Here is a 26,212-nt window from a genome sequence, read left to right on the forward strand (position 1 = left end):
GCGTGGCCAGCGGTATTTTTGAAAAGAGTGGGGTTTGAAGAGTAAATGTACCAAATTTCATGCTTGCATCACAAAGTGAACGATTTTTCTCTTAGCCGCTCCACTATTCTATAAATAGCGACTTTGAAAAGGAGAGGTTTTATTTCAAGATAGGCATAATATTTTTTTTGGTCCAAGTTTTTTTTTTTTTTTCAAAGTTTTTTTTTTTGTCATGCATGAAAAAAAAAACTAACCTAAAAAAAAAAATTCATCCCTCTTTTTAAAAAAAAACTCATCCCTCCTAAAAAAAAAAACTCATCCCTCTTTTAAAAAAAAAACTCATCCCTCCTAAAAAAAAACTCTTCCCTCTTTTTGAAAAAAAACTCATCCCTCCTAAAAAAAAAAACTCATCCCTCTTTTAAAAAAAAAACTCATCCCTCCTAAAAAAGAAACTCATCCCTCAAAAAAAAAAACTCATCCCTCAAAAAAAAAAACTCATCCCTCAAAAAAAAAACTCATCCCTCAAAAAAAAACTCATCCCTCAAAAAAATAAACTCATCCCTCAAAAAATAAACTCATCCCTCAAAAAAAAAAAATCATCCCTCAAAAAAAAAAATCATCCCTCAACAAAAAAAAACTTATCCCTCAAAAAAAAACTCATTCCTCAAAAAAAAAAACTCATCCCTCAAAAAAAATGTTTTAGCCTGTTTCTTTTTTCCATACCAGAAAACAAACCACCAGCTCTTAAAATAATGTACCTACCCTTAAAACAATCTACCTAGCTCTTAAAATAATGTACCTACCCTTAAAACAATCTACCTAGCTCTTAAAATAATGTACCTACCCTTAAAACAATCTACCTAGTAATGTCCCCTAAGGGGCTCCGTACTACTCCACTACATGTCAAAGGCAAATATTGTACTTTTACTCCACTACAAATATTTGAAAACTTTAGTTACTAGTTACTTTGCAGGTATAAATGATTATATTTTAAAACATACATTAACCACTTCAGCCCTATTTTATACATACACATATACAAGCTCACAACGCTCACAAGCTCACAAAGCTCACAACGCGTCGCATCGCATAGAGCTTGTAGATCTGCTATCTTCAAACATTTTAGTACTTTTACTTTTGGTGCTTTAAGTACATTTTGATACCAATACTTTTGTACTTTTAGTCAAGTAAATTCTGAATTCCAGACTTTTACTTGTAACGGAGTACTTCTACATTGCAGTATTGATACTTTTACTTAAGTAAAACATTTGAGTACTTTTTCCACCACTGCTCATGACACGGCACTATTCAGCAGAAAGCTATGCGAGTTAAAGCATTAAAACTGATCTGCAGCTACTCAGTCAGGGTATATAAACTGAATGTTGGATGATTAAATGTCCTTGAGCTTTATGGGATTACAGTCATATTGATTGATAATTTAGGAACCAAAAATGGTCCCTTACAGCATTAGTTCTCAAAGTGGGGTCCGGGGACCCCTAGGGGTCCTTGGGGAGGTACCAGGGGGTCCCCAACAAAATGAGCTTTGGCTATTCAACAATAGCAGATATGCAAGCTCATCGCGAGTATGTAGATCTGCTATTTTTTTTAAATTATGAAAATGTGAGCAAATCTTTGAATATATATTTTTAAAGCGAACATTTTTAACTAAAATCTTTGCTGCTGGAGGTCCCTCGCAAACAATTTTTTAGATGGGGGTCCGTGGCTAAATACATATCAATTTGAGGGTCCTTGACATGAAAAAAATTGAGAACCGCTGCCTTACAGGTCTGTAATGTTATGGTCTGTTATGGGGGGACCATGGCCTAATGCAGGCAACCTTAGGCACGGGTGCCATCATTGGCACGGGGAAGGGTAATCACTGACATAAGTGTGAGAGAATTATCTTTTTCTTTTCAAAGATAAGCTCAAGCAGACAAGGCAGAGTCAATAAAACGTGATGTGTCCAGGTATGCAAACTCTGAACTGACTGATGAATAAGATGACTTGGGAGTCTGGGAGATATAGGTGGGAGGGTTATTCCTCTGAGTCTAACGATCACAACAATGTCCTGACGTGAAAGAAAAAGTTTGTATGTACAGTATATGGACAGCCAAAATCTGTTGGGATTTCTTTTTTATGTGTTGTCATAATTAAGTTAATGTTGACATGGCACACTGACTATCAAGAAAATAAAAACATGACAGTTCATGTCAAAAAAGGTTGCCGACCCCATTTTGGTATGCACTAGGCCCTAATGCATACCAAATATTTTTTCCCAGGTTCCATCCCATCTGAAGAGGGGGATGCTGGGTTTGTGACGGCAGCCCTTGGGAATACATGGAGTCACACGGTCAACACGCGTCTCATCGTGCAATATCTGGATTCTCACCAGAGACAGGTGAGGAACGTTTACACTTTAAATCAGTGGTTTTCAACCATTTTCATATCACGGTCCATTATTTATTGGACATTTGAGCCGCCGCGGACCACCATTTGATGAGATTTAGACCCAAGACTTAGAATATTTTGTCATCGTTGGATACGATTTTGTCCACAATTCCATGCTGTATTGATGTGGTACAGTATAAGTATAACATGCACAGTATACAATACTGTACATTGCTGCTATGCTCAGGCACCTTAGTTTAGTTTTTTTTAGTTTTTATTATCTCAGGTAATTTGTAAATATGTAGATAACTTGTCTGGCCTTCTGTTTCTCTCTTGTTTTGATCTCCTTCCCACTTACCCCCCACCCTCTTCTTCTCCCCCCCCCCTCTTCTTTCTATGGAAACTAACGTTGCGATGGGAACGATGTACAAAAAATAATTTCACCCACTTTTTTACCCTGTAAACCTGTGATGTGACAATAAAACTGATTCTGATTCTGATTCTGGTACCATAGGAGAGACAACAGGCAGACGTTGATCAAATAACAATTATTTAATTAAGTAATGCAGATGTTTAACAATAATTTTACTATTTTGGTTTCATTTTATGCTCTCAAGAGTTAAATATCTATAAGGGTCCATTTGGTTACCAACTCTCCATCACTCCACCACTGCTTTAAATGAACACTCAGGATTTTGCTGTCCATTAGGTTAGTCAAATGATCGAATGTTCATGTTTTCATTAACAAATATGAAGGCTTGGTAGTCTATAGCAGGGGTTTTCAACAGGTGGTCCGTGGACCACTTGTGGTCCCTGAAGGTATTGCATGTGGTCCCTGACCATGTTGCAATATGTTTTTTTCTTCTTGTTCCACGGAACAGTGCATATTATTGACCTGGTTACCTATGATGACATGTCAATGTCATCATAGGTATTCAAATTCCACAGAAAAGGGAGATAGAATCTCAAGAAGGGGAAGTGTACCGGATTGCCTGATGATCATCATTATTATAGTCATCATTATTAGGAAATGTGGCCATATAATTGCATGTGTCTGTGTAGTCCATGGACCATTGGTTGAGAAACAGTGGGATGTATCATGGGATGCATGCATATAGTAGCAAGTGTTAGAAAAGCACTAATCTTAGCTCATATCCCCACCCAACACAACAGTGGTCCCCAGGTTGATTCTTAGTCAGGGTGGTGGTCCCTGGTTCACAATCAGTTGAAAACCCCTGGTCTATAGGACTCTCCAAACTCGGCATCAGACTCAAAAACCTGGCTCAAAACCTGCTAAAGAAAGAGATCAGTACAAGAGAAGGACAAATTAGAGAGAAAGGAAGAGGGGGTTGAGAGAGACATGAGATGGGCAGACACAGAAAGGAAAGCAGAACAAGGAAGGCAGACAGGGAGATGTACTGTATAGGAGGGAGCGGAGAGACAAAGGTCGTTTTGTTTGTCAAACGTGTTTCCACAGAGGAAACCCAGTTGCTGAGTGAACTCAAGTTACTCTACTTGAGTTCAGTTAAGTGAGAGTTGTTCTATGCCACAGTGAGACGCAGTCATCTTCACACCCCACTTGAACTGAAGAGACGCGCTCAGTGGGCATGCTCCAGTGTTACGCCTATTGTCACACCGTCTGAAACCCGGGCCGCCACGGAGTGAAACGCGAGAGCGGCACACTCTGAAGACTACAAAGGAAGCTTCAAGGAACCCTTTTAGGGTTTGTTTATAGACCCATAGGGGAAACCACTGACGATGACCTGACTACCATGGTTTTACAGAGTGTTCCTAATCATAGGAATAATGACAGTACAGCTCTGTGAACCTCTGACGTACAGTATTATGGGAGGTTCTTCGAGGAACCCTTTTTAGAGGTGTTTTTCCACTAAGAAACCTTGAAAACATGAACCTAGCATCCTTATACTGAGCATGTCGTAATAGTCGAACATTCAGCTAAAATATGTGAATATTTGGCCAGAAATAGCAGATCTACAAGCTCATTTTTTGAGAACCGCTGGGTTACGGTACCTGTTGCTCTCTTGCGGATCCTAGGAGATCCATTAAATCACTCACAGCTTTTAGAGTGGCATGGCCCATGGCCAGCACCACACAGCTTGTATAAGGTTACCAGAATTTGCCCGCGGGGCAGCAAAGTATTTGCGTCAAACCTCTGAAAGTTGCCAACCTGCCCATGTTCGGTCGGTTTGCATCACCCGCTATACAGATTTGATTTCCCTTTCTCTTCATGAATGTGCTTTTGGTCCAACGGTCGTTCCCTTGTTGAGTCTTGCTGTCATTGTGAGTGTCTGATATCCAATTTGCTTGTGTTTTTCTTTCTCATCTGGAGTTTTTTTTTTCTTTTCTTTCTTTTTTTTGTTCATGGCTTTCAAGCTACTTTCAAGGTGAGATGTTCTTACAAGCCCCTTGCTGGGATTTACTGATGAATGGACTAACCCTGCACGTTCACAGCAGTGAGGTCAAGCAAAAGTTTTAAAGAAAGCATGTCATTAATAATAATAATGGATTTTATTTATAATGAGAATCTCAAAGTGCTACAATAGGCAATTGCATAAAAAAAGAATCATCAAAACAAAAAAACATATTAGAAACTGAAACAAAACATTTAAAACCAGTGTACCAAAAACAAAATAGCTAAAATGTGTAAAAACAAATGCTGCCTGTACAGTCACCTTTTCAGAACTTCTATTTTTTTTTTAAGTAATTTCCACATAATAATTATATATATATAAAAGCAACTGATATTGTTGTCTAAAGATGGACTAGTGTCTCAATATCTCAAGTTATCCCTTACATTTAAGTGGTTATGGCCAAAACCTGACATGACAGTTGTCAAGCTTCTTTGAAGGTGAGATGTTTTTACAAGCCACCTTGGTGGGTTTTATTAGTATTATTCTTTCTTTCTTTTTTTTTTTCTTTTCTTTCTCACAACCAATGCCTTTCCTGCTTTTTCTCAGGCCATGCTGCACTCCAAAGCCCTTTCATGATCTAAAGCAGACAGAATCCATTCCTGGCAGTGCATGGGCACCAAACAAAAGCATACGAACAGGAAATAATTGGGGGCAAAAACAGGATGGCCAGAGTTCCTGCATACAGTAGACGGCTATAAACGGTGCAGGAATAATGAGGAGATCAGTCATGTGACTCATTGTTTTGGAAACCTTGGGTCAATCACGGGCTTACTAGGTACGCTGTAACAATCCTAACGTCAAAACAATGAGGAGATATTTGCTTGAATCACTGTTTTTCCACCTCGAATTTGAACTCCAAGGTGAACTCCATTGCACCAGGCCAGTGTTTTGTCACGGAGCGAGTACACAGAAATGGTGCCATCTCATAATGAGCATTAGTGAGGACCAATAATATGAAGATCAGCACCACACTTAATATTAACACAATATAATCGGGGGCTAATCACTGAGGGTTGCACTGTGTAGTTTCACAAATGTCAACGAGGTCATCGCGACCTTGTTGACATTAATTGTCTGCCTTTGAAAATAACATGTCTGGGCCAAAAATACATTGTAAAAAAAAAGTGCTCAGGAGCTGAGATACAGCCTTTTTCAGTAATAAGTTAAACAAGAAGTGAATGGAGCAGCAAATCTTCAGATAATGATATCTTGGGTTCTGAACGTCCCCCCCCCTCCCAAGAAAAATAATAATATATATATATGTATTTTTTTTCAAAAACACGTCAAACACGTCATTGGCACGTTGCGCCATAGCGGTAAAACATATGAAACACGTCAATGGCACTCGATGAGTTAAAGGGCCATTTCACCCCTGGAAGAAGTTTTCGGTCTTTTAATGAAGTTTAGGAGTCAAGAAACAAGATCCTGGGTTTTTTTTGTGAATAATCTGTGTTTTTAGATATCTAGTAATCTTCGCAATATTCGTGACGTTATTTGCATCATGAGAGATTGGTCTCATTCCTTTCCGCACTACATGTCTCGGCGTGTCTCAGTCAGACCATCTCAAAAGACAGCCCCAATGGGGTGTCCGTAACACTTTGTTCAACCTTCTTTCGCCACTCGGCCACTCCCATTAGCTGCGGCCAGCGGCCCTTGCAGAGTGAGGCATTACTTTACCTGAGTTATCTTCTGATAGTTGTACTTGAATGTTGACATGAAATAATAATCCTGTGTAGTGTTTCATAAGCGCAAGCTTGAAAAAAAAAATACAGCGTGGAGTAGCAGCGCTGGTAAACAAACACCGTCACGAAAGGCTAGGATCATAATACCAAGGATGTGACAGTGATGTCAATACTATGCGACACGTAAGTGAAACTGCATGAAGATACTTATATGTCCCAGTGATATGACATCACTAACGAATCCTTGGACATAATATGTAACTAGATGAACGTTTGCGAGGACAGCCAGTGTTGCCAGATATTGTGAGAGAAATAAGCAGCCAGGTCTATGAAAACAAGCCCAAAAGAAAAATAACTATGCCAAGAGCACTTTACCTAGACATGGGATATTATATATTTGAAAATTGCTGATCTACAAGCTCACAACGCTTCGCAACCCATTGTGAGCTTGTAGATCTGCTATTTACAAAAAAATCTTGAGGGGGAAAAAGTCCAAAATGTGGATTTTTGCAAAATATTTTTATTTGCTTTTCAAAATGTGGAATATTTTTGACACATATTTGTTAGGGGCTCCCTGCCACAAATTATAATTTCAGATGGGGGTCTGTGGAAAAATACATGAACATGTTTGAGAACCACTGGTTTAAACAGCAATCAAAACATTTGGAAACAAGCCCAAATATCAACTACATTTTAGAAAGAAGCCGCTTATAATAAGCAGACATGGCGACACTGGCATGCTGTTTGGATGTTATTGTTGGAGATCACACCCACATGGAACCTCCCCTGCCACAAGGCACCAAAGCATTCTGGGAGTTGAAGTTATAGGCAGTGATACGCTGTGGTCCCCCCTGTGGTCCCCCCTGTGGTCACCCCTGGAACTTCTTCCAGGGGTGAAATGCTCCTTTAAGAGTTTGAACTTCAAGGTGAACTCCATCACACCAGGCTAGTGTTTGTCAAAGCAGGGTCCGGGGACCCATATCGGTCCGTGAGGGGATCCCAGGGGGTCCCAAGAAAAGTGGTAAGTAGTCTAATTTCACTGATAGTTTATTTACTGTACGTTTTCACAACGATATCATTTATCATATAAAAAAATACTGTTCTGATCATACATTTCACACTCTCCACTGTTATCTGCCCACCTACAGTGTTACATCACATCAGCAACTGTCATCTCAGACAGGGGTCCCTGAGACTAAATCTAATCAAATGTGGGTCTGTGTCTTATTATGTAATCTCACGTAGCCATGCGATAATAGATATTCGCCTTCTGGGGGTGTCTAAATTCAATGAATGGGCAAAAAACTAATCCAAAAAATAACAGCATTGGAGAAGCGATGCGGGCAGCAGTCCTTCATATTGCTTCGACATCAGGATTGGTTTGCAAATGTTGGTGCTGTTTTTTCTCCACCGTTCTCCAACCCATACATTCAATTTAGATTATCCCAGTCGTATCAGTAGGCGGAGATCTCTGATCGCCTGCCTACGCAAGACTACTTATTATGTATCAATTTGAGGGTCCTGGACATGAACAAAGTTTGAGAACCGCTGCACTAGTCTGTCACATTTTCTACATCGCTTAGAGGTTTTCTGGCCAAAGTTGTCTGTTTTCTAGCTACTATTCCCAGGCACAAGAAACTGCATGTTGAAGCAGTCAGCATGTTTAAATTACAGTGGGTGGGGGGAGGGGGTCTTAGATTATGAATCAAGAGAAATTTGCTAGAATTACTGTTTTCCCCCCTTTTCCAGAAGGGTTGAGTTGTCACTTTGACCCGCTACAGGGTCTCCATGTGAGTTTTTTGGCTATAGGCCCAGCATCTCTTTGCCTGCTATTATGAAACCATTCCAAAGCACTAAGTACATGTTGAAGCAATATTTAAAGCTGAAATGGTGGTGGTGTGGAATGATAGCGGGTGGGGGTCTCGGATTAAGAAAAACAACCACAGTGCCCAGTTAATGGGCTTGCTTTCGGAGGGGGGGCCGGGGCGGCAATGGTGGGCAATCCGAACCCAAGCATTTATCTCCACTTAGGGCCTAACGGGCTGCAGATGTCTGCTGTTTTCTTGATTTCTGGTTAAAAATAAACTCGGGAGTGCTATTTCACAGTGGATTAGATTACCTGTGGTCGGTAATCAGTTATTTTGGCTACGACCCCCCCCCCCCCGCCGCCAACCCCTCTCTTGAATTAGGCCGGTGTGAATAATGCAGTCTCAGTTGATTCTCACAGGCATACAGAGCTGAAGGACTGTGCAGACCGCGTCCCTGTGTGTGTGTGTGTGTGTGTGTGTGTGTGTGTGTGTGTGTGTGTGTGTGCATGTGCATGCATGCCTGCGTGCGTGAGTGTGTTTTGAAAACCGCAGCCGCCACAATAACATGTCATTACCGTGATGGACATGTCTCCATGTGTGTGAAGCGTGAATTGCGTTTCCTTTTAACAACTTAAACCTAAAGAAACACTGCAGGCGAACGAGTCTGGGGCGTGATTGTTTGAGTTCTGCGGTCTGACTTGGTTAACTTTGAAGTTACGTTCTTAACATTTGAATTGCATTGTATAGAGACGGGGTTTTTTGCTCATGTTGGTTTAGTTTCTATTTGACAAAATGTTGTTTTGTTATTGGTTTCAGTTTTGGGTGGTCAGAGCCTAAAGCAATTATCATTATTTATTTATTAATTAATTTATTCATTCATTATACATTCATGAAAAATGAGCCGCACTGTTAAAAAACTGAAACGCGGAGACTGGAGAATCATCTTTACATGTTCACAACCACGTTAACCACTTAAGCCCTACTATAAGATAGAGTGGTGGTTCACAGGTAATTGAAAATCGGCAAGAATGTTAGACAACTGATTCCATTTAAGCCATTTATTATCCATTGCACACATGAGCATATGTTTGGGCAAGGAGGTGATGAGGCTTCAGTTATGTTTTTTTACTATAGAAAAAGAAACACATAATTATTATACAACTCAACACATTAACAATGAACAACAATTAAGACAATGCTGAGTAGCACTCTGGAGGAGTGGGTAGGCCTACCACTAATACATCAGAGTACTAAACACCAAACACATTGCACAATATTCTCTAAGTTAACTTACTGCATTTCCTAGATTACTTTTAAGTACATTATGTGCACTACACATTACACACAATCCTCTCTAACATGTTAAAGGCAAGCAGGTGAACTAACATTAATTATATTTATCACAAGCAATATAATGCAACATAGGGATCACAAATTGACAACAGAACTCACTTCAATGACGCATAACCATGGTCTGTTGAGACTCCAGGACAGAGGAGTTGTTGCTGCTGCTGCTGACAAACAAGAACTGGAGGGACAGGCACTCAAGCAGTATATATAGCAGGCCTCTAATTAGGAGTGAGTGAGGACAGGTGTGATTAGGGATTGAGAGTGAGTGAGAGCAGGTGAAAGGGGTGGAGCCAAGCCATGGGAATAGGCCAGGGGGAGGGTTGCTGTTACTGACTAGGTGAATATTTTCTACAGCCGCCCCCAAATACTGTAAGTATTTGCAACTCCTAAGAGTCATACTAGGAAGTGTGATTTGGGGGTCCTTGGGGATTTCAGGCAGGGAAACTGGGTGGACACACATAATGCCAGTGGCTGAGGACTTCAGAGCTTGGATGAGAGGGGTCCCGCCGCCCCATTAGGAACAAATTTGGGCTCACGGGGTCAGGGTGTGTGATACTGGGGACATCTCCTGGGGTAGGGGTGCGTAAGTGACTGGTCAATGGTAGGGGTCTCTGAGTATTGAGATGGGTGAGGTCTTCTCCAATGCTGTCCACCTGTGCCCGTCTTGGGACTTCTGGCTGAATATGATCATCTACAGTGGGGGTTATGTCAGCATCTGGAGAAGGTTTCAGCTGGGCTGAAGCATCAAGGAGGGTTTGGTAAGGTTTGCACTGGCTGAAATCTGGAATAGACATGATGGTGGCAACTTCTTCACAGAAGGCAGGCTTGATCTTGAGCTGATGGCGATCCATGTCTTGGTTAGGGCCATCTGGGGCTTGGGGCCAAGTGTCAGCATGGTAAAGGAATTGAGGGCTTTGGTGCGGCTGCTGGATCTCCTCTCGATGGGGCACTACGTGTATAGATGGAGAGGTATTGGAGATATTGAAGCACCTGGCAACAGAAGGGTGAGGTTCAGTGTACCTGGTTGGACCTTGTAGTGTCCAGCCAAGACGAGTCTTAACTGCTGCTGGTGCTCCTGGTGGGCCAAATCGAACTGGGGCAATAGGGGAGATCAGGTGAATATTATCTGAGCCAATTAGAAGTAGTGGGGTGACCTTATGCATTGGTGACAGTGGCAGTCTACGTAGGTGTTTGTGTTGTCTTTGGAGGGAACGGACAGGGTGCGTGTGCTCAGACAGGGCAAGTCGTTCTGCAGTGAAGGCATGGGTGATGGAAAATTCTCTAGAGCTAGTGGCCGAGCTAACCTTAAAGGAGACACAAGCCCCCTGCAGCCTCTCCACCCCTTGCCGTACTGTTTGGATGGCTAAGTCCCTGGTTCTCCATCCAGCTGGAGTCTTTGAACTGCGGACTGTAGGAGGATGGTTCGCTCTGACCCGTCATCCAGCAGTGCAAAGGTCTCCAGGGTGCGGCTGCCATTGCGTAGGATGACTTTGATGAGTTTCAGAAGAACATGACCTGTGCGAGTTGGGCGATCAAGGTAGAAGCTCTGGGCTGTGGAATTGACATGGTACGAGTTTGTATCAGAGGTATTGTTGATATCACAAAGGATCTGTAGGTGTTTCCCTTTGCAGGCGTTACAGTTTCTCTTCAGTGTGCACCTAGCTGCAAGATGTGGTCGGGCACAGCGCCAGCACCTCCTATTTCCCTTGATCCAGTCGGTGACTTGCTGCTTGTTCAAGACTTTGAAATCTTCACACTGACTTATATGGTGGCTTGTGGAGTCACAGTAGGCACAGGGGGACACAGGGGGCATTTGATGTTCAAAGTGCTCACCACTGCTGTCAGCTCCATGGAATATGGTCGTGGAATGGGTAGTTGCTTGTGGTCTGTGGGATCCAAGGGGGTTTGGGTTTGTTTGTTTGTTTGTTTGTTTATTAAGGATCCCCATTAGTCTACACCTTAGTGGAGACTATTCTTCCTGGGGTCCAAGCAAAATCATCACAATACAAATCATAAAATGCAGTACAACATAATCAATGTTAGTGAACAAAAACACAAACTTGGAGAACATCATTTATATTAACAATAAAAAATTAAATTAAATTAAAAACAAAACAGGTTTGTCTGTCCGAAAATACCAAAAATAATAACCTAATCTAATCTAATTTCCTTTTTGATTATTGCTTCCTTAAGTTTCTTTTTGAAACCAAATGTATTTCTTGTTAGAGTCAAATATGGGGGGAGCACATTCCAGTATGCCATGGCTCTGTACATTACTGTTTTCTTAAGTGCATTGATTCTGGGCAGAGGTAAAATAAAGTGACCACTTGATGCCTGTCTAGTATTATAACCATGTCTTTCATTTGCAGGTAATAGCTGTAAAAACAAACTAAAGGGTTTCTGTGAGGAATGCACATTCTTTAAAAACAGAATAAGGCTGCATGCCAGTCTTTCATCCACCCTCCTCCATGACAGCCTGGCATGCATAGCATCTACACTACTCCTAACAGAGCAGTGAAGTGCTAGTCTTGCCGCTCTGTTCTGAGCAAGCTGAAGTTTACTAAGTTCTTGCTTTGATGCACTAGACCAGATAACAGGACAGTAGTCCAGATTTGACAGAACAAGAGATTGTATGACTAGTCTAATTGTTGTGTTAGTTAGCAGATAAGCACTCCTTCTAATGGTATAGATGGCATTGCTCATTCTCACCACTGTATTATTAATCTGGGTGGACCATGACAGTGTTTCGTCAATAGTGACACCCAACAGTTTGACTTCTTTAACCTGTTCAATAGTAGCACCCTGCAAAGATAAGCTTAATTTCTGATCTGTCTTGAGAGCATATTTCGAGCCTATTACCATGCATTTCGTTTTTAAGACATTCAACTTCAGCTTATTTTCCATGATCCATTCAGAAACCAGATTTAGCTCTAACTGAAGCACCTTATTAACATGTTCAATGCTCTCTGACGATACATACATGGTCGTGTCATCCGCATAAATCCCCATTCCTGCATTATGTAATACATATGGCATATCATTTACAAAAATAGAATAGAGAAGGGGGCCAAGGCAGCTTCCCTGAGGAATTCCACACTGAAGTGTCTCAATATTTGAAAGGGAGCCATTGAACATAACACATTGTTGCCGGTTCACTAAATAGCCCTTCAATAAACCAATAGCAGAGTCTTTGAATCCATATGCCGATAGTTTCATGAGTAGTAGCTCATGATCTATGATGTCAAAGGCTGCGCTGAAATCCAAGAGCACCACCCCAACAACTGACTTTATGTCAATCTGTTTGAACCACTCATCAGTAAGACATGTCAGTGCAGTGCTTGTAGAGTAACCAGCTTTGTATGCATGCTGTAGATCTGAGTTAATGTTGTTTTCTGCAAGATATTGCTGGATCTGCTTAAACATAATTCCCTCCAGAAGCTTACTCAAGACAGGTAAAATGCTGATAGGCCTACTGTTTGGACCTGTAAATGGCTCCCTACTGTTTTTTGACAGAGGAGTAACCTTTGCAATTTTCCACAAATCAGGATAAGCACATTCCTTAAAACATAAATTGAAAATATGGCCTACAGGCTTAGCAATTGATTTAGCTGATAACTGAAGCAGTCTGCCATCAATATTATCAAACCCACAGGGTTTATCACACTTAATTGTGTGAAGTAGCTTTACCATAAGATCAACACTGATAGGCTTGAATTCAAACACACAATCCTTAACAGACATAATATGATTTTTTATTATAGCTTTGGACAGCCCACCACTCACAGGCATCATTTGATTTCTTAGTGTATTCACTTTACTGAGGAAGTAATTATTGAAGTAGTTTGCGATTTCAGATGGTTTAGTAATGAATGCTCCATTCAGTTCAATAAATGAAGGTGTTTTGGCCATTTTACTTCTACCCATAGCATCATTAAGTACTCTCCAAAGTGTTTTACTGTCTCCATGACACTCCGCAAATTTAGAATGATAGTAATATTTTTTCTTTTGTCTATTTAATTTAGTTATTTTATTTCTTAGTGAGCGGTAGGCTTGCCAATCTGTTACATTACCTGACATGATGGCAGACTTTTTCAGTAGGTCCCTTTCTCTCATCCAGTTTCTCAATTCCTCGTCCAACCAAGGTGCTCTAAGTGATCTAACAGTGAACTTCTTAATTGGAGCATGTTTATCACACACTGCAGCAAATAAATTCATAAAGGAGTCTAATGCAGCATTTACTTGCATCTTCTCAAGCACAGTATCCCACTCAATATTTTCTACATCAGCATTAAATTCATTTTCCAAAAAGGTTTTATATGTTCTTCTGTGAATTACTTTAGGCCCTGCTTTAGGAACCTTTGTTTTCACAGTTAAAGCGACAATATTGTGGTCACTGAAGCCCACAGGTACCGACACAGCTTTTGAACATTTTTCAGAACAATTTGTAAAAAAGTGATCAATGCACGTTGACGTGACCGTTCCATCCCTATTGACATTAATTCTTGTGGGTGCACTTATGACTTGAGATAAGTTGCATAATGTAGCTGCATTGCTCAACTTCCTTTTCAATGTGCAATTACTGGACAACCAGTCTATATTCATATCACCCAGAATGTAAATATCATTGTCATTATCAGTTACATTATCCAGCATCAAGCATATGTTATTCAGATATTCAGCATTAGAGCATGGCGGCCTATAACAACAGCATGTCAGTATAGGTTTCAGATGTGGGATATGAACTTGAAGCCATAAGGCTTCTACTCCAATCATACCTAGATCTTTCCTTATTTTAGCCGGAATATGATTTTGAATGTAGAAAGCAGTACCTCCCCCATACCTGTCTCTGTCCAATCTAAATATATTATAACCTTGAATTGAAACAGCTGCATCCTCTATGGCTTCTTCCAAGTGAGTCTCTGACACAGCCATAATATGAATATCATTTTTGTGTAAGACAGAACATAACTCTTGAACCTTGTTCTTTAAACTGCAGATATTTAAATGAGCAAACCTTAAACCTTTTTTCGGTAGTTTAATAGACATTAAAAATTAAAAAAATCAACTAAAAACAGAAGGTCCTCATCTCTGAGTCCTACATACCACTCCTCTTCATTCAGGATGGGGTGGAGGACAAGTGCGGGGGCGATGCAGCCCCTCGCTCCCTAGGTGGGTGGGTCACAAGGCGATCATATCTTAAGTAGGCAATGTCCCCTCTATCCCATGCCTCCTTAAGTTTAGGCAGAAGATCTCTTCGTTTCTGCCGTACAGCCTCGGAAAAGTCCTCATTGATGTAAACCCCAGGGGCGGTCTTCTTCAGTTCCTTTCTCCTCTTCAAGATTAGCTCTCTGTCCTTGAAGTTTAAGAACTTCACTACAATGGGACGCTTCTTGTCAGCTCTTTGATCTGGCTTTCCACTGCGGTGAGCCCTTTCAATATGCATGGCTCCAGCATCCAGCTTTAATTTTTCAGAGATTAAGTTGCGGACTTTACCTTCAGTGTCAGCCCAGCTCTCCCGTGCTGATTCCTCAATCCCTTCAAAAATCAGATTATTTCTTCTTGACTGATTTTCGAGATATTCAGCCTTGTTTTCCAATGTGACAAGACTGTCACAAATGGTGCGCATACCAGTTTCAAGGGTGTTGTGGTCACCTGAGACTTTGGATACATTAGCTTTAATCTCATCTACTTCTCGCTGGGTGTAATGAATACTGTCTTTGATCTCCTGTACATTCCTGTTCATAGAGTCGAGACGCTCGTTGGTGGAGTCCAGAATCACCTTGACAAACTTATTAAAGGTGTCAGTTTGTCTGTCCAGCATCTCCACGTAGTGGGCTTTCTGCTGTGTCAGCATTTGGTTGATCAGTTTTCTGACAGAGACCATGGTGACCAGCTCAGCCTCCTCTTCAGCTGGAGTGGAGGCCTCTCCCTCGTAGTCACTGGCTTGTTCATCACCCTTGTTGCTCTTGCCCAGCTTCTTTCTTACTCCTCCACGTCCAGCCATCTTCCCAAGCTGGCTGCTGCCTGATGGTGGATGGCTGCTCCTAGGCCCGGCCTGGTGGCTAGCTGCTTGCAGCTCCCCGGTGTTACCTGGTGGTGGTAGCAGCTAGCTGCTGCCTGGTGGTGGCTGGTTGCTGGCTGCTGCCCAGTGGTGGCTGGCTGCTCCTAGGCCTGGCCTGGTGGCTAGCTGCTTCTGCTGCCTGGTGAAGGCCGGCTGCTGCCTGGTGGTGGCTAGCTGCTCCTGGGCCTGGTGGCTGGCCCTGGCCTTGGTGTTTGCTGGGCTGCTGCTGCAGCCTAGGCCAGGCAGAAGAACTGAAGCCTGGGCCCGAGCTGGTTTCCGTCACAAATTAATCTTACAGTTGCTAATTTCACTCTCCTATGGTGAGGAACCCACTTACATACACTTTCAATACATTTAAATGTAAGAAAATATATGGGATTATCAAGATTTATGTCAGATTGACCTGCTGCCTGCCTGCTGCTGCTGCTGCTGCCTGCTGCTGCTAGTTACTGATCGACGAACTGAGGTCTGGGCAGTCACTTCTCGGTTGGCAACGGGACTCCATCTGCAGCCACTCAGAAAGGTGGGTAAGGTTGTATGAAGCATCTACCTTGAGTCTGTGCATGTTACGCTTGAAGCGGCTAATCTGTTCGTAGGGGAGTTTCTCCAGTAGCCGATCCACATGGGAGCCACAGAGGAGTTCGGCATCGCCTTCGTCAGCCATAGTTTTCAACAGCCCAACCTGGGCTTGGACGCGTAGGGCAAAGTCATCAAGGGCATGACCATCCCCAGAACGTACAGGGGGGAGAGCCATTATGGTTTGTAGCTCTTTGAGTGCCAACTGACGTGGCCGGCCATAGCGATCATCGAGGGCTCTCAAGGCTTCAGTGAATGGCTGGCGGGCATAAGAGTGTGCCAAGGCCAGGCGTCTGGCCTGGTCCACCTTAAGGTGGTCAAGAAGGACATGGAACTTGAATTCTTCGGTTTCTTCTGGGTCAAGCAAGTTGTTCAGTGCCATTCGCAACATCCGGTATTGTACCTCATCCTCTTTAGTAAAGTTGGGGAATTTGGGAGCCTCAACTGACCTATAGTGCCTGAATCGACCAGTGGGGGGTGCTGTAGACGCAGGCTGATGGACTGGAGAATGGGATTGCGTTAGAGGATGGGAAGATGAAGGATTGGGCGACACTGGCTGATGGTGAAGAACTGGAAGATGTGGAGGCATGGAGGAATGAGAAACTGAAGGATGCGAAGACATAGACTGGCGAGGGGCTGGGTGATGTGGAACCAGTTGGTTATGGGCTGAAGGAAGAAAGGGGGGAGGCGCTGGAAATGACCTGGTTGCAATCCGGTGTGGTTGGCTAGGGTCAGTCTCTGCGGATGGGTTTAACGCATTTTGGTGACTGGTCAAAGGGGAAGAGCCGCTTTCTGTGGTGGAAGCTGCTTGTCGCTCCAGGAGGCGCTGCAATATTTCTCCTTGCTGCTTCACCGTCTCAAGGAGGTATTTGATGATGTCATCTTGGCTTGGCTCTGGATTGCCTTCAGTTGGTGCACTGGCATCTGCTGACAGGGCTCTGCTTGGACTTGTGAGGAGTTGGCCATCGTCAGGGTGGTCACCTTCTTCTTCAAGGTACTCAGGATCCTCTTCCTCCTCCTCCTCCTCCTCCTCTTCTAGCTCATGTGTGCTTTTTGTGCTTGTAGCTCGAGAGTGGCGAGCTCCTTCGGTAGGCTCCTCTTCAGCCATGGCAATGTTCACTTCCGGTTCTCGAAGGACCATATAAGATAGAGTGGTGGTTCACAGGTAATTGAACATCGCCATGGAACATCGGCAAGAATGTTAGACAACTGATTCCATTTAAGCCATTTATTATCCATTGCACACATGAGCATATGTTTGGGCAAGGAGGTGATGAGGCTTCAGTTATGTTTTTTTACTATAGAAAAATAAACACATAATTATTATACAACTCAACACATTAACAATGAACAACAATTAAGACAATGCTGAGTAGCACTCTGGAGGAGTGGGTAGGCCTACCACTAATACATCAGAGTACTAAACACCAAACACATTGCACACAATCCTCTCTAACATGTTAAAGGCAAGCAGGTGAACTAACATTAATTATATTTATCACAAGCAATATAATGCAACATAGGGATCACAAATTGACAACAGAACTCACTTCAATGACGCATAACCATGGCCTGTTGAGACTCCAGGACAGAGGAGTTGTTGCTGCTGCTGCTGACAAACAAGAACTGCAGGGACAGGCACTCAAGCAGTATATATAGCAGGCCTCTAATTAGGAGTGAGTGAGGACAGGTGTGATTAGGGATTGAGAGTGAGTGAGAGCAGGTGAAAGGGGTGGAGCCAAGCCATGGGAATAGGCCAGGGGGAGGGTTGCTGTTACTGACTAGGTGAATCTTTTCTACACCTACTGTACATACTTCGTCATACGACGAATAAGTTCACAACTGTAGAGCTTGTAGATTGGCTATTTTCACTATGAAAATATTTTAAAACTAGAGAATGTGCTCCTCGGAGCACAAGTCTCCGCCAGCGGACCCGTGCTATTTTAATCAAATGAAATCACCTACCTTATCTCTAACCATAGTTCTTTAGGAATGTTCTAATTTTTACGTAAAATAGAACATGTTACTATATTATAGCAATTATATTATCATAACAATAAGTAATGAGATACAATAAGTAATGAGATACAACCTCCGGCAGGTGAACAGACAATAATACTAATTTTCATAAATGTATTACTGTATTACAAAAATGTATATATACTATGATCTGATATATAGCAATTATATTATATTATATATTATATATTATATATTATTATATTATCATAGCAATAACTAATGAGATACAATAGGGTAAAAGATATATAGTAGTGGAGAGCTTACGGGAGGACACGGGACGGACAGAGCGCTGCTTGGGACGACAGCTTGGACAGAACCAGTCTCCTTCCGGGACAGACTTCAGTCTGGGTCTCAAACACTGCAAATGATGTCCTCGGTCACATCCGTCACACAGTAACATAGTCTCTGCGTCTCCTTTCCGTCTGCACAGTTTACAGCGAGCGTTGTGGAGAGACTTTGCCCAAATGATGCTCTTTTCCAAAGTGGACAGGTGGACAAACACTTGGGAAAGACTGGAGCAGGACTGCAGAGATTCTCTCCAACGTTCCAAAACCATCTTACCACTGGCACTGCCATTGTCACTGTCACTGGACGGGTCGTCATTTTTTCTTCCTGTTTTTACCGTTCTTCTTGTCTTTCTTGGACTCCTCGCCGCCCAGAGGAACTTGGAGAAACCTGCGTTCGATTTCCTGTTCTATCTGAAACGGGGCATGAGCAAGGCAGTGGACGGTACTGTTCACTGGCTGAGAGTCATCCACCTCCATCTCCTCTCCACCATTCATCTCTCTGTTCTTTCTGCCATCAGCAGCCAGCAGTTCATATTGTCCTCTCTCCAATGCTGATCTCCATGTCTCTCTCTCCGTTATCTTCAGCGTTCACAGATTTCCTTCGTAGATTCTTTCCTCAATGTCCAACAGCATATCTCTGAGTCGGCTCTCCACGAAACTCTCAGCTGTAGCAAGGGATTCTGGGGCCTTGGTTTTATAATTATATTTGACAGCAGCAGTGTTGTTCAGTATCTGTGTGATTCTGTCTTTCTCCTGGTGTAGCGTCTCCTTGAGGCTGCTCTCTCTGTGACCTCGCGGGTTCAATGCCTCCATCAGCTGCTCCACCTCCTCCACCGAGCTGTAGAAGGCCCATTGGTTGGGGCGTATGACTGGCAGGCAACTGGCAGGGATACAGGTGGGGCTATGTATGGTGTCCATCTGTGTGTCCCGCTGTCCTTCATCCTCCATCTGTTCATCCTGTAGAGATGCAGGGTGGGGTTCCAGCATGTCCTCCGTCAGCCCAAAGTAATCATCCTCCACAAACAGAGCACAGGTGGAAGGGAAAAGCCAGTATTGTTTGTAGATTCTGTCTCTGCCCAGAGGAACGAGCGACGTACGACGGGAAGCCTTCTGGATACGATTCTGCAGCTCTTGAACCTTCTGCTGTTCCTCCTCCAGCTCTTCAGCTGTGAGGCTGACAGGGGCAACTGTGGAGGAGACTGCCTGATGTCCCTGTTGTAGATGAGTATGCTTTCTTAGCTTTGGCCTTCTGCGCCTTTGCTTGACCAATGTTAGGTGTTCTCAGAGGGACACACACACGCACGGACGGGTGATTTGGACTGGAAGGTACCGTTCCAATCAAGACTGATTGATCCTGTCTTACCTCACTTCAAGAAACGTAAACGGCTTTTTGAAGTGACACACCTATTTATAGAATTGTATTTCGTCATGCGTCCCTCTAGCCAATCAAAGGCATTGGTGTCAACATATTGACACGTGTCACGTGGAGCTTGACCAGTGTTAGCTTGGCTAGGGGCCATGCTCACACACGGCGGGACGAAGCGAAAACAGACACGGGACGGACAGAGAGCTGCTTGGGACGACAGCTTGGACAGAACCAGTCTCCTTCCGGGACAGACTTCAGTCTGGGTCTCAAACACTGCAAATGATGTCCTCGGTCACATCCGTCACACAGTAACATAGTCTCTGCGTCTCCTTTCCGTCTGCACAGTTTACAGCGAGCGTCGAGGAGAGACTTTGCCCAAATGATGCTCTTTTCCAAAGTGGACAGATGGACAAACACTTGGGAAAGACTGGAGCAGGACTGCAGAGATTCTCTCCAACGTTCCAAAACCATCTTACCACTGGCACTGCCATTGTCACTGTCACTGGACGGGTCGTCATTTTTTCTTCCTGTTTTTACCGTTCTTCTTGTCTTTCTTGGACTCCTCGCCGCCCAGAGGAACTTGGAGGAACCTGCGTTCGATTTCCTGTTCTATCTGAAACAGGGCATGAGCAAGGCAGTGGACGGTACTGTTCACTGGCTGAGAGTCATCCACCTCCATCTCCTCTCCACCATTCATCTCTCCGTTCTTTCTGCCATCAGCAGCCAGCAGTTCATATTGTCCTCTCTCCAATGCTGATCTCCATGTCTCTCTCTCCGTTATCTTCAGCGTTTCCAGATTTCCTTCGTAGATTCTTTCCTCAATGTCCAACAGCATATCTCTGAGTCGGCTCTCCACGAAACTCTCAGCTGTAGCAAGGGATTCTGGGGCCTTGGTTTTATAATTATATTTGACAGCAGCAGTGTTGTTCAGTATCTGTGTGATTCTGTCTTTCTCCTGGTGTAGCGTCTCCTTGAGGCTGCTCTCTCTGTGACCTCGCGGGTTCAATGCCTCCATCAGCTGCTCCACCTCCTCCACCGAGCTGTAGAAGGCCCATTGGTTGGGGCGTATGACTGGCAGGCAACTGGCAGGGATACAGGTGGGGCTATGTATGGTGTCCATCTGTGTGTCCTGCTGTCCTTCATCCTCCATCTGTTCATCCTGTAGAGATGCAGGGTGGGGTTCCAGCATGTCCTCCGTCAGCCCAAAGTAATCATCCTCCACAAACAGAGCACAGGTGGAAGGGAAAAAACAGTATTGTTTGTAGATTCTGTCTCTGCCCAGAGGAACGAGCGACGTACGACGGAAAGCCTTCTGGATACGATTCTTCTTCTTCTTGAACCTTCTGCTGTTCCTCCTCCAGCTCTTCAGCTGTGAGGCTGACAGGGGCAACTGTGGAGGAGACTGCCTGATGTCCCTGTTGTAGATGAGTATGCTTTCTTAGCTTTGGCCTTCTGCGCCTTTGCTTGACAAATGTTAGGTGTTCTCAGAGGGACACACGCACGGACGGGTGATTTGGACTGGAAGGTACTGTTCCAATCAAGACTGATTGATCCTGTCTTACCTCACTTCAAAAAATATTTTTTGAAGTGACACACCTATTTATAGAATTTTATTTCGTCATGCGTCCCTCTAGCCAATCAAAAGCATTGGTGTCAACATATTGACACGTGTCACGTGGAGCTTGACCAATGTTAGCTTGGCTAACAATGTTTGCTCACACACGGCGGGACGAAGCGAAAACATATCTACGGCGGAGACAATGATAATGATGTGCCCAAAATGGGGATGGCAGGTTGAAAGTGGTTAAGGCCGAATCCTTTTAGACAGGACAGGACATGAACAGGTTTGGGAGACTCCTGGCAGTGTCAGTGAACCAGTTCAGCAATAGGCCAGGAGTTCGAAGCCCAAAACTTAAAGCCTGGAACATCCTACAGACGTTGCACTTTTATCGGCTTCGGCAGGTCAATAAGAACACAATTAATGTGGACCAAACGAACAAACGCAGTGCCTTGACGAAGTTCATTTAGGCATTTCAGGCTGGACACCAATGTGAACATTGGTCAGACTCTCAATGCACTTGAGAGTCTGATTTATATTGTTTTATTTCCGCAATATGCAAGCAATGCGCCGTGGACAGTTTTGAATAAAAGTTGGCCGACGATGTTTAGAGGTACAAACCTCTAGAATCAGTTGCTGAGCGACTCCGAACACAACCTCACTGCAATTATTCAATGGAGAGAGATAGCACACATATTGTCGACTGTGTCTTGTCACTAGAAATGGCAAAATCGCTTTGCCAAATTATGTCAAAGTACGTCGGAGCTTGATGTAAACAAACAGCGACGATCCATAGAAAAATCACCAACCATTCCAGCATTGTATGCAGTGGGCAGGGTTTAACGTTCAGAACTCAGAGTGGAGCTGCAGTGAGTATAGTGAGTGAGTACCACCCTAAGGACTACCAACCATTGAGTGTCCCGAGTAGACCTCTAGACCTACTGCACATACAAACAGAGCTGCTACCTTTAAACGCATTTTAAATCTGAGCCTTTTTTTTTAAATACTATTTAAAAAATGCTGCTATTTGTTCCAAAATGACTGCAAAAGATTTCTGCTATTTGTTTCAAAAAGCTTTATACCCTGTACATGTACAGTAACATGTATGTATCGATGCAATGTGACATAGCTCTGTTTACACAATGCTGAACCCCCTCCAACTGTATATACTTTCCCCATTTTCAACTGTTTTTATCATATTTTGACACTCACTTTGGCAATGTAAACGTATGTTTTCTCATGCCAATAAAGCTTCATTGAATTGAATTGAGTTGAGTATAAAACACTTTCTTAGCCATCTTTTTGCAAGCCCTGCTGAAGTTGAATAGTTTTTGTCTTTGTGTGTAGTGTATGCTGCCAGCTTTAATGGACCAGCAGTTGCAGACCATTGCTTTCCCTTCACAACATCGTTCTTTCAATAGAATTGGGAATGTGTAAGAAGGAAAACTGAGCCTTTTAGGGTCGTCAGAGGGTTTGCTGCAGGGTTGCTGTGGAATGCACCCGCAGGATGACATGAGAGGTAGTGGTGAGTGAGGGGAGGATGAGAGGGACAGTGGGGGCTTAGCTATACCATTTCCTCTAATTCAGTGGTTCTCATCCTTTTTTATTTTCAAGGACTCCCCGTTTGATATGCATTAGGCCAGTGGTTCCCAAACAGTGGGTTTGGAAAAGATTTCAAAAGATTTTCTTTTTCTTTTTCACTTTTTTTCACAATTATTAATAAAAAAAATCTTAATTCCATAAAAACATACATTAAAAAAACTTTAGAAGTAGTAAAAATAGAAGATCTACGAGCTTACAAAGCTTGTAGATCGGCTATTTTCACTAGTTTGGGTCCTGGGAAGACATCAAATGTCTCTTTTGGGTCTCGACCAAATATTTTTGGGAACCACTGCATTAGGCCACGCATACCCATTTGATACAAAACATGTATCTTTGTGACCCCAGTCTCTACTGTAAAATCCTCAGTATTAATTAAACTCACAGTTTACAAATGGAGCTAAATGGTCCATTGGGTTGTATGTGTACACTGTCAGAGTTACAGACCCGTAAGGGTCAATTTCTTGGACCCCTGGTGGTCCCCGGATCCGATGTTGAGAAACCGTGCCCCATAACTGATCATGTGAAGCTCGGCCAAATGTCTGTGCCCCATGCCCTGCTAAATCCCTAGCGGAGCCCTTCTGCGCACAATAACATACTTTCGTTTGCACAAAACAGCAGTGACTTTCCCATCTGCATGACTAATGGCTAATGGGCGAATATAAGTAGTATTGCCCAACAGCAAATGGATGTTCTGTTCATAAGATTCATAAGACCAATTGATTTGTCAACATCCTGCTACTCTAATCCGAGCCGAAACCCATGGAGTGGATAGTCAGTGTCCGCCACGGTAAAATGGTAGATGCATGCTCCATATAACTCCACACTTTTGCACAAAATATTACTCAATATTATGCCTATAACACCAGCTGCTTCCCATACCGTTACTGTACTTGCACGAAACGCATTATGACCCAATACTTATGTAAATCACTTCCGCAGGTAGTGCAACGTCAAAATCGTCACAACTTTTTGGACAACAGATCTACAAGCTAACAACGCCTCGCGCGTTGACGCGTTGTGGCCTGGTAGATCTGTTCTTTTTTCACAACACGTTGCCAGTAGCCCCTCCCCGTTTTACCCTACAGTCTATGGAGCACAGACCGTATCTTAGCAACACTGAAACCGCTAACTCTCATTGGTCGTCAGACACCCAGAATCGCATACTCGGACAGCTCGCTCACGCGCTGACAGTCACACACAGCAACCACAGGGGACAGTCAGTGAGAGCAGGACAGCAGAATCACCGTCATTTCTCAAATACATCGTCAATCATATTGATTCCCCGACCTCAAAATACCTTTTAGTGCATGGGTTTTCAACTGATTATGAACCAGGGACCACCACCCTGACTGAGAATCAACCTGGGGACCGCTTGAAATTAAATAATGACTGTTAAGGCCTTAATTTAATTTGTTAATTCGAGGTGAATTAAATCAAGCCCTTAACAGTCATTGTTTAACTGAGATATGCTAGTGGTCCAGAGCTCAGAAAAGATTGAGAACCACTGATCCATTCCTTTCCCATGGTTGCCCTTATTCTGTTCTCTTAACCTTCCGTATTAAACTCATGTTAACTGATTCATTGCAACATATGTATGAGCAAGCACATGCGATTGATATGGGCACATTTCCTACTAATGATGACTCAACCAGGTAAACCAACTCCCATTTCTGTGGAAGTTCTTGACATCCGACTTCCAAGTAACTGACAACATTGATGCGTCATCATACATCATACTGTTTCTCTAGTGGTCGATAAAATAAAATATAATACAAATCTTCACTTTCCTACATTACTAAATGCATGGTCAGGGACCACATGCAATACCTTCACCGACCACCAGTTGAAAACCCATGTTTTAGTGTGTTGTGTGTGTTCTTGGCTTCTTGTGGCTTTGTTTTTATCCCAGCGTAAAAGTGCAACCTGTGTGTGTGTGTGTGTGAGTTTCATTGGAAACTCCTTATATGGTTATGATGTCAGAGGTTTGCCCATGACATGAGCGTGATGTCAGAGGTCCGTCCGTCCGCCCGCCGGCCTGCCTAACAGCGGTCCTCCCTTAAGCCAATTTTAATATAGGATTCACCTATCCCCAAATAGGGACTTCAGGTTGAAAGTTGTTCAAGATTGGGACACATCTGCTGCTTAATTGCAGATACTAATGTTGTCAAATCTGTCTGTCTGTCTCTCTCTCTCGCTCTCTCTCTCTCTCTAGATAGTGATAGCCAAGTCACCCGTGGCTGCATGTTCTGTGCTGAACTACACAGTGGAGAAGCAGGGCATCTGTCTAAGTGGTGAGTGGACAGCACACGGGTGTGTGTGTGTGTGTGTGTGTGTGTGTGTGCGACGTTACACACCATGGCGAATGCGAATAATAACACACGCTATACTGTATAAGCTATCTGACCTGCCAACAAACCCTGCTGACTGTTTTCCATGTCCATGTCCGTGTCTATTTCGCCCAATATCATGCAACCGTGTGATATGGTTGACCTCATCCTCACCCCATGTGTAATGGCATCCACTTGCCTACTGTGCTGAGTCCAGAGAGAATCCAGTCTTTCAGTTATGTTTTGTATTTTATTTATTTGGTTTCTCCCAATTCAGTGTGTTATGCCAATAGAGTGGCAAAGGTTTCTAGTCCCCAAAATCCAGAAACAAGTTTGCATTCACTGTAGGAGGAGCCACAAAATGTATAGCGGCAGAGATCGCCCTCCCCCCACCCGGCTTCCCATTGAACACAGCCAATTGTTTTCATTGAAGCCGGATGCACCTTCGGGGAGTCAAACCCCAGTCTCCATCCGAATCAGTTTTGTCACTGGTTTATAGCTGTGAATCAGTGGGTTACATTTTTATTTTAATGCCGGCCCCATCATTTCGTCCAATGGTGGTTGGCTGGATCTTCAGTTAGGTATGTTGTCACTGTGCCCACATCTCTCTCTACATTGAAGTCCGGGAACCACCAGGGGTCCAGATATGGCCCCTTTGACTGGTCTGTAACTCAGAGAGCGTACAAATGGGACCAAATTGGTCATTTGTACACTCTCTGAGTTAAATGATCACTTGAGGAGCAGAGCAAGGGGACCGAGCCAGAGCCATATAAG

The 26,212-nt window shown here is 43.3% G+C and overlaps 1 protein-coding gene across 1 annotated transcript in view; it reads left to right on the forward strand.

The window, feature by feature from the left end:
• Positions 1–26,212, forward strand: part of rad51b (RAD51 paralog B) — a gene marked incomplete at its 3' end in the record, with an annotated part of 112,673 nt that overhangs the window by 50,773 nt on the left and 35,688 nt on the right. Inside the window, exons 8-9 of the mRNA XM_080452657.1 lie at positions 2,259–2,377; positions 25,324–25,402. Of these exons, the coding sequence (XP_080308783.1) occupies positions 2,259–2,377; positions 25,324–25,402 (198 nt within the window). The remainder of the gene's footprint in view (positions 1–2,258; positions 2,378–25,323; positions 25,403–26,212) is intronic.

Source organism: Gymnoscopelus braueri (genome assembly GCF_963280865.1).
Source record: "Gymnoscopelus braueri genome assembly, chromosome: 16".
Lineage (NCBI taxonomy): Eukaryota > Metazoa > Chordata > Actinopteri > Myctophiformes > Myctophidae > Gymnoscopelus > Gymnoscopelus braueri.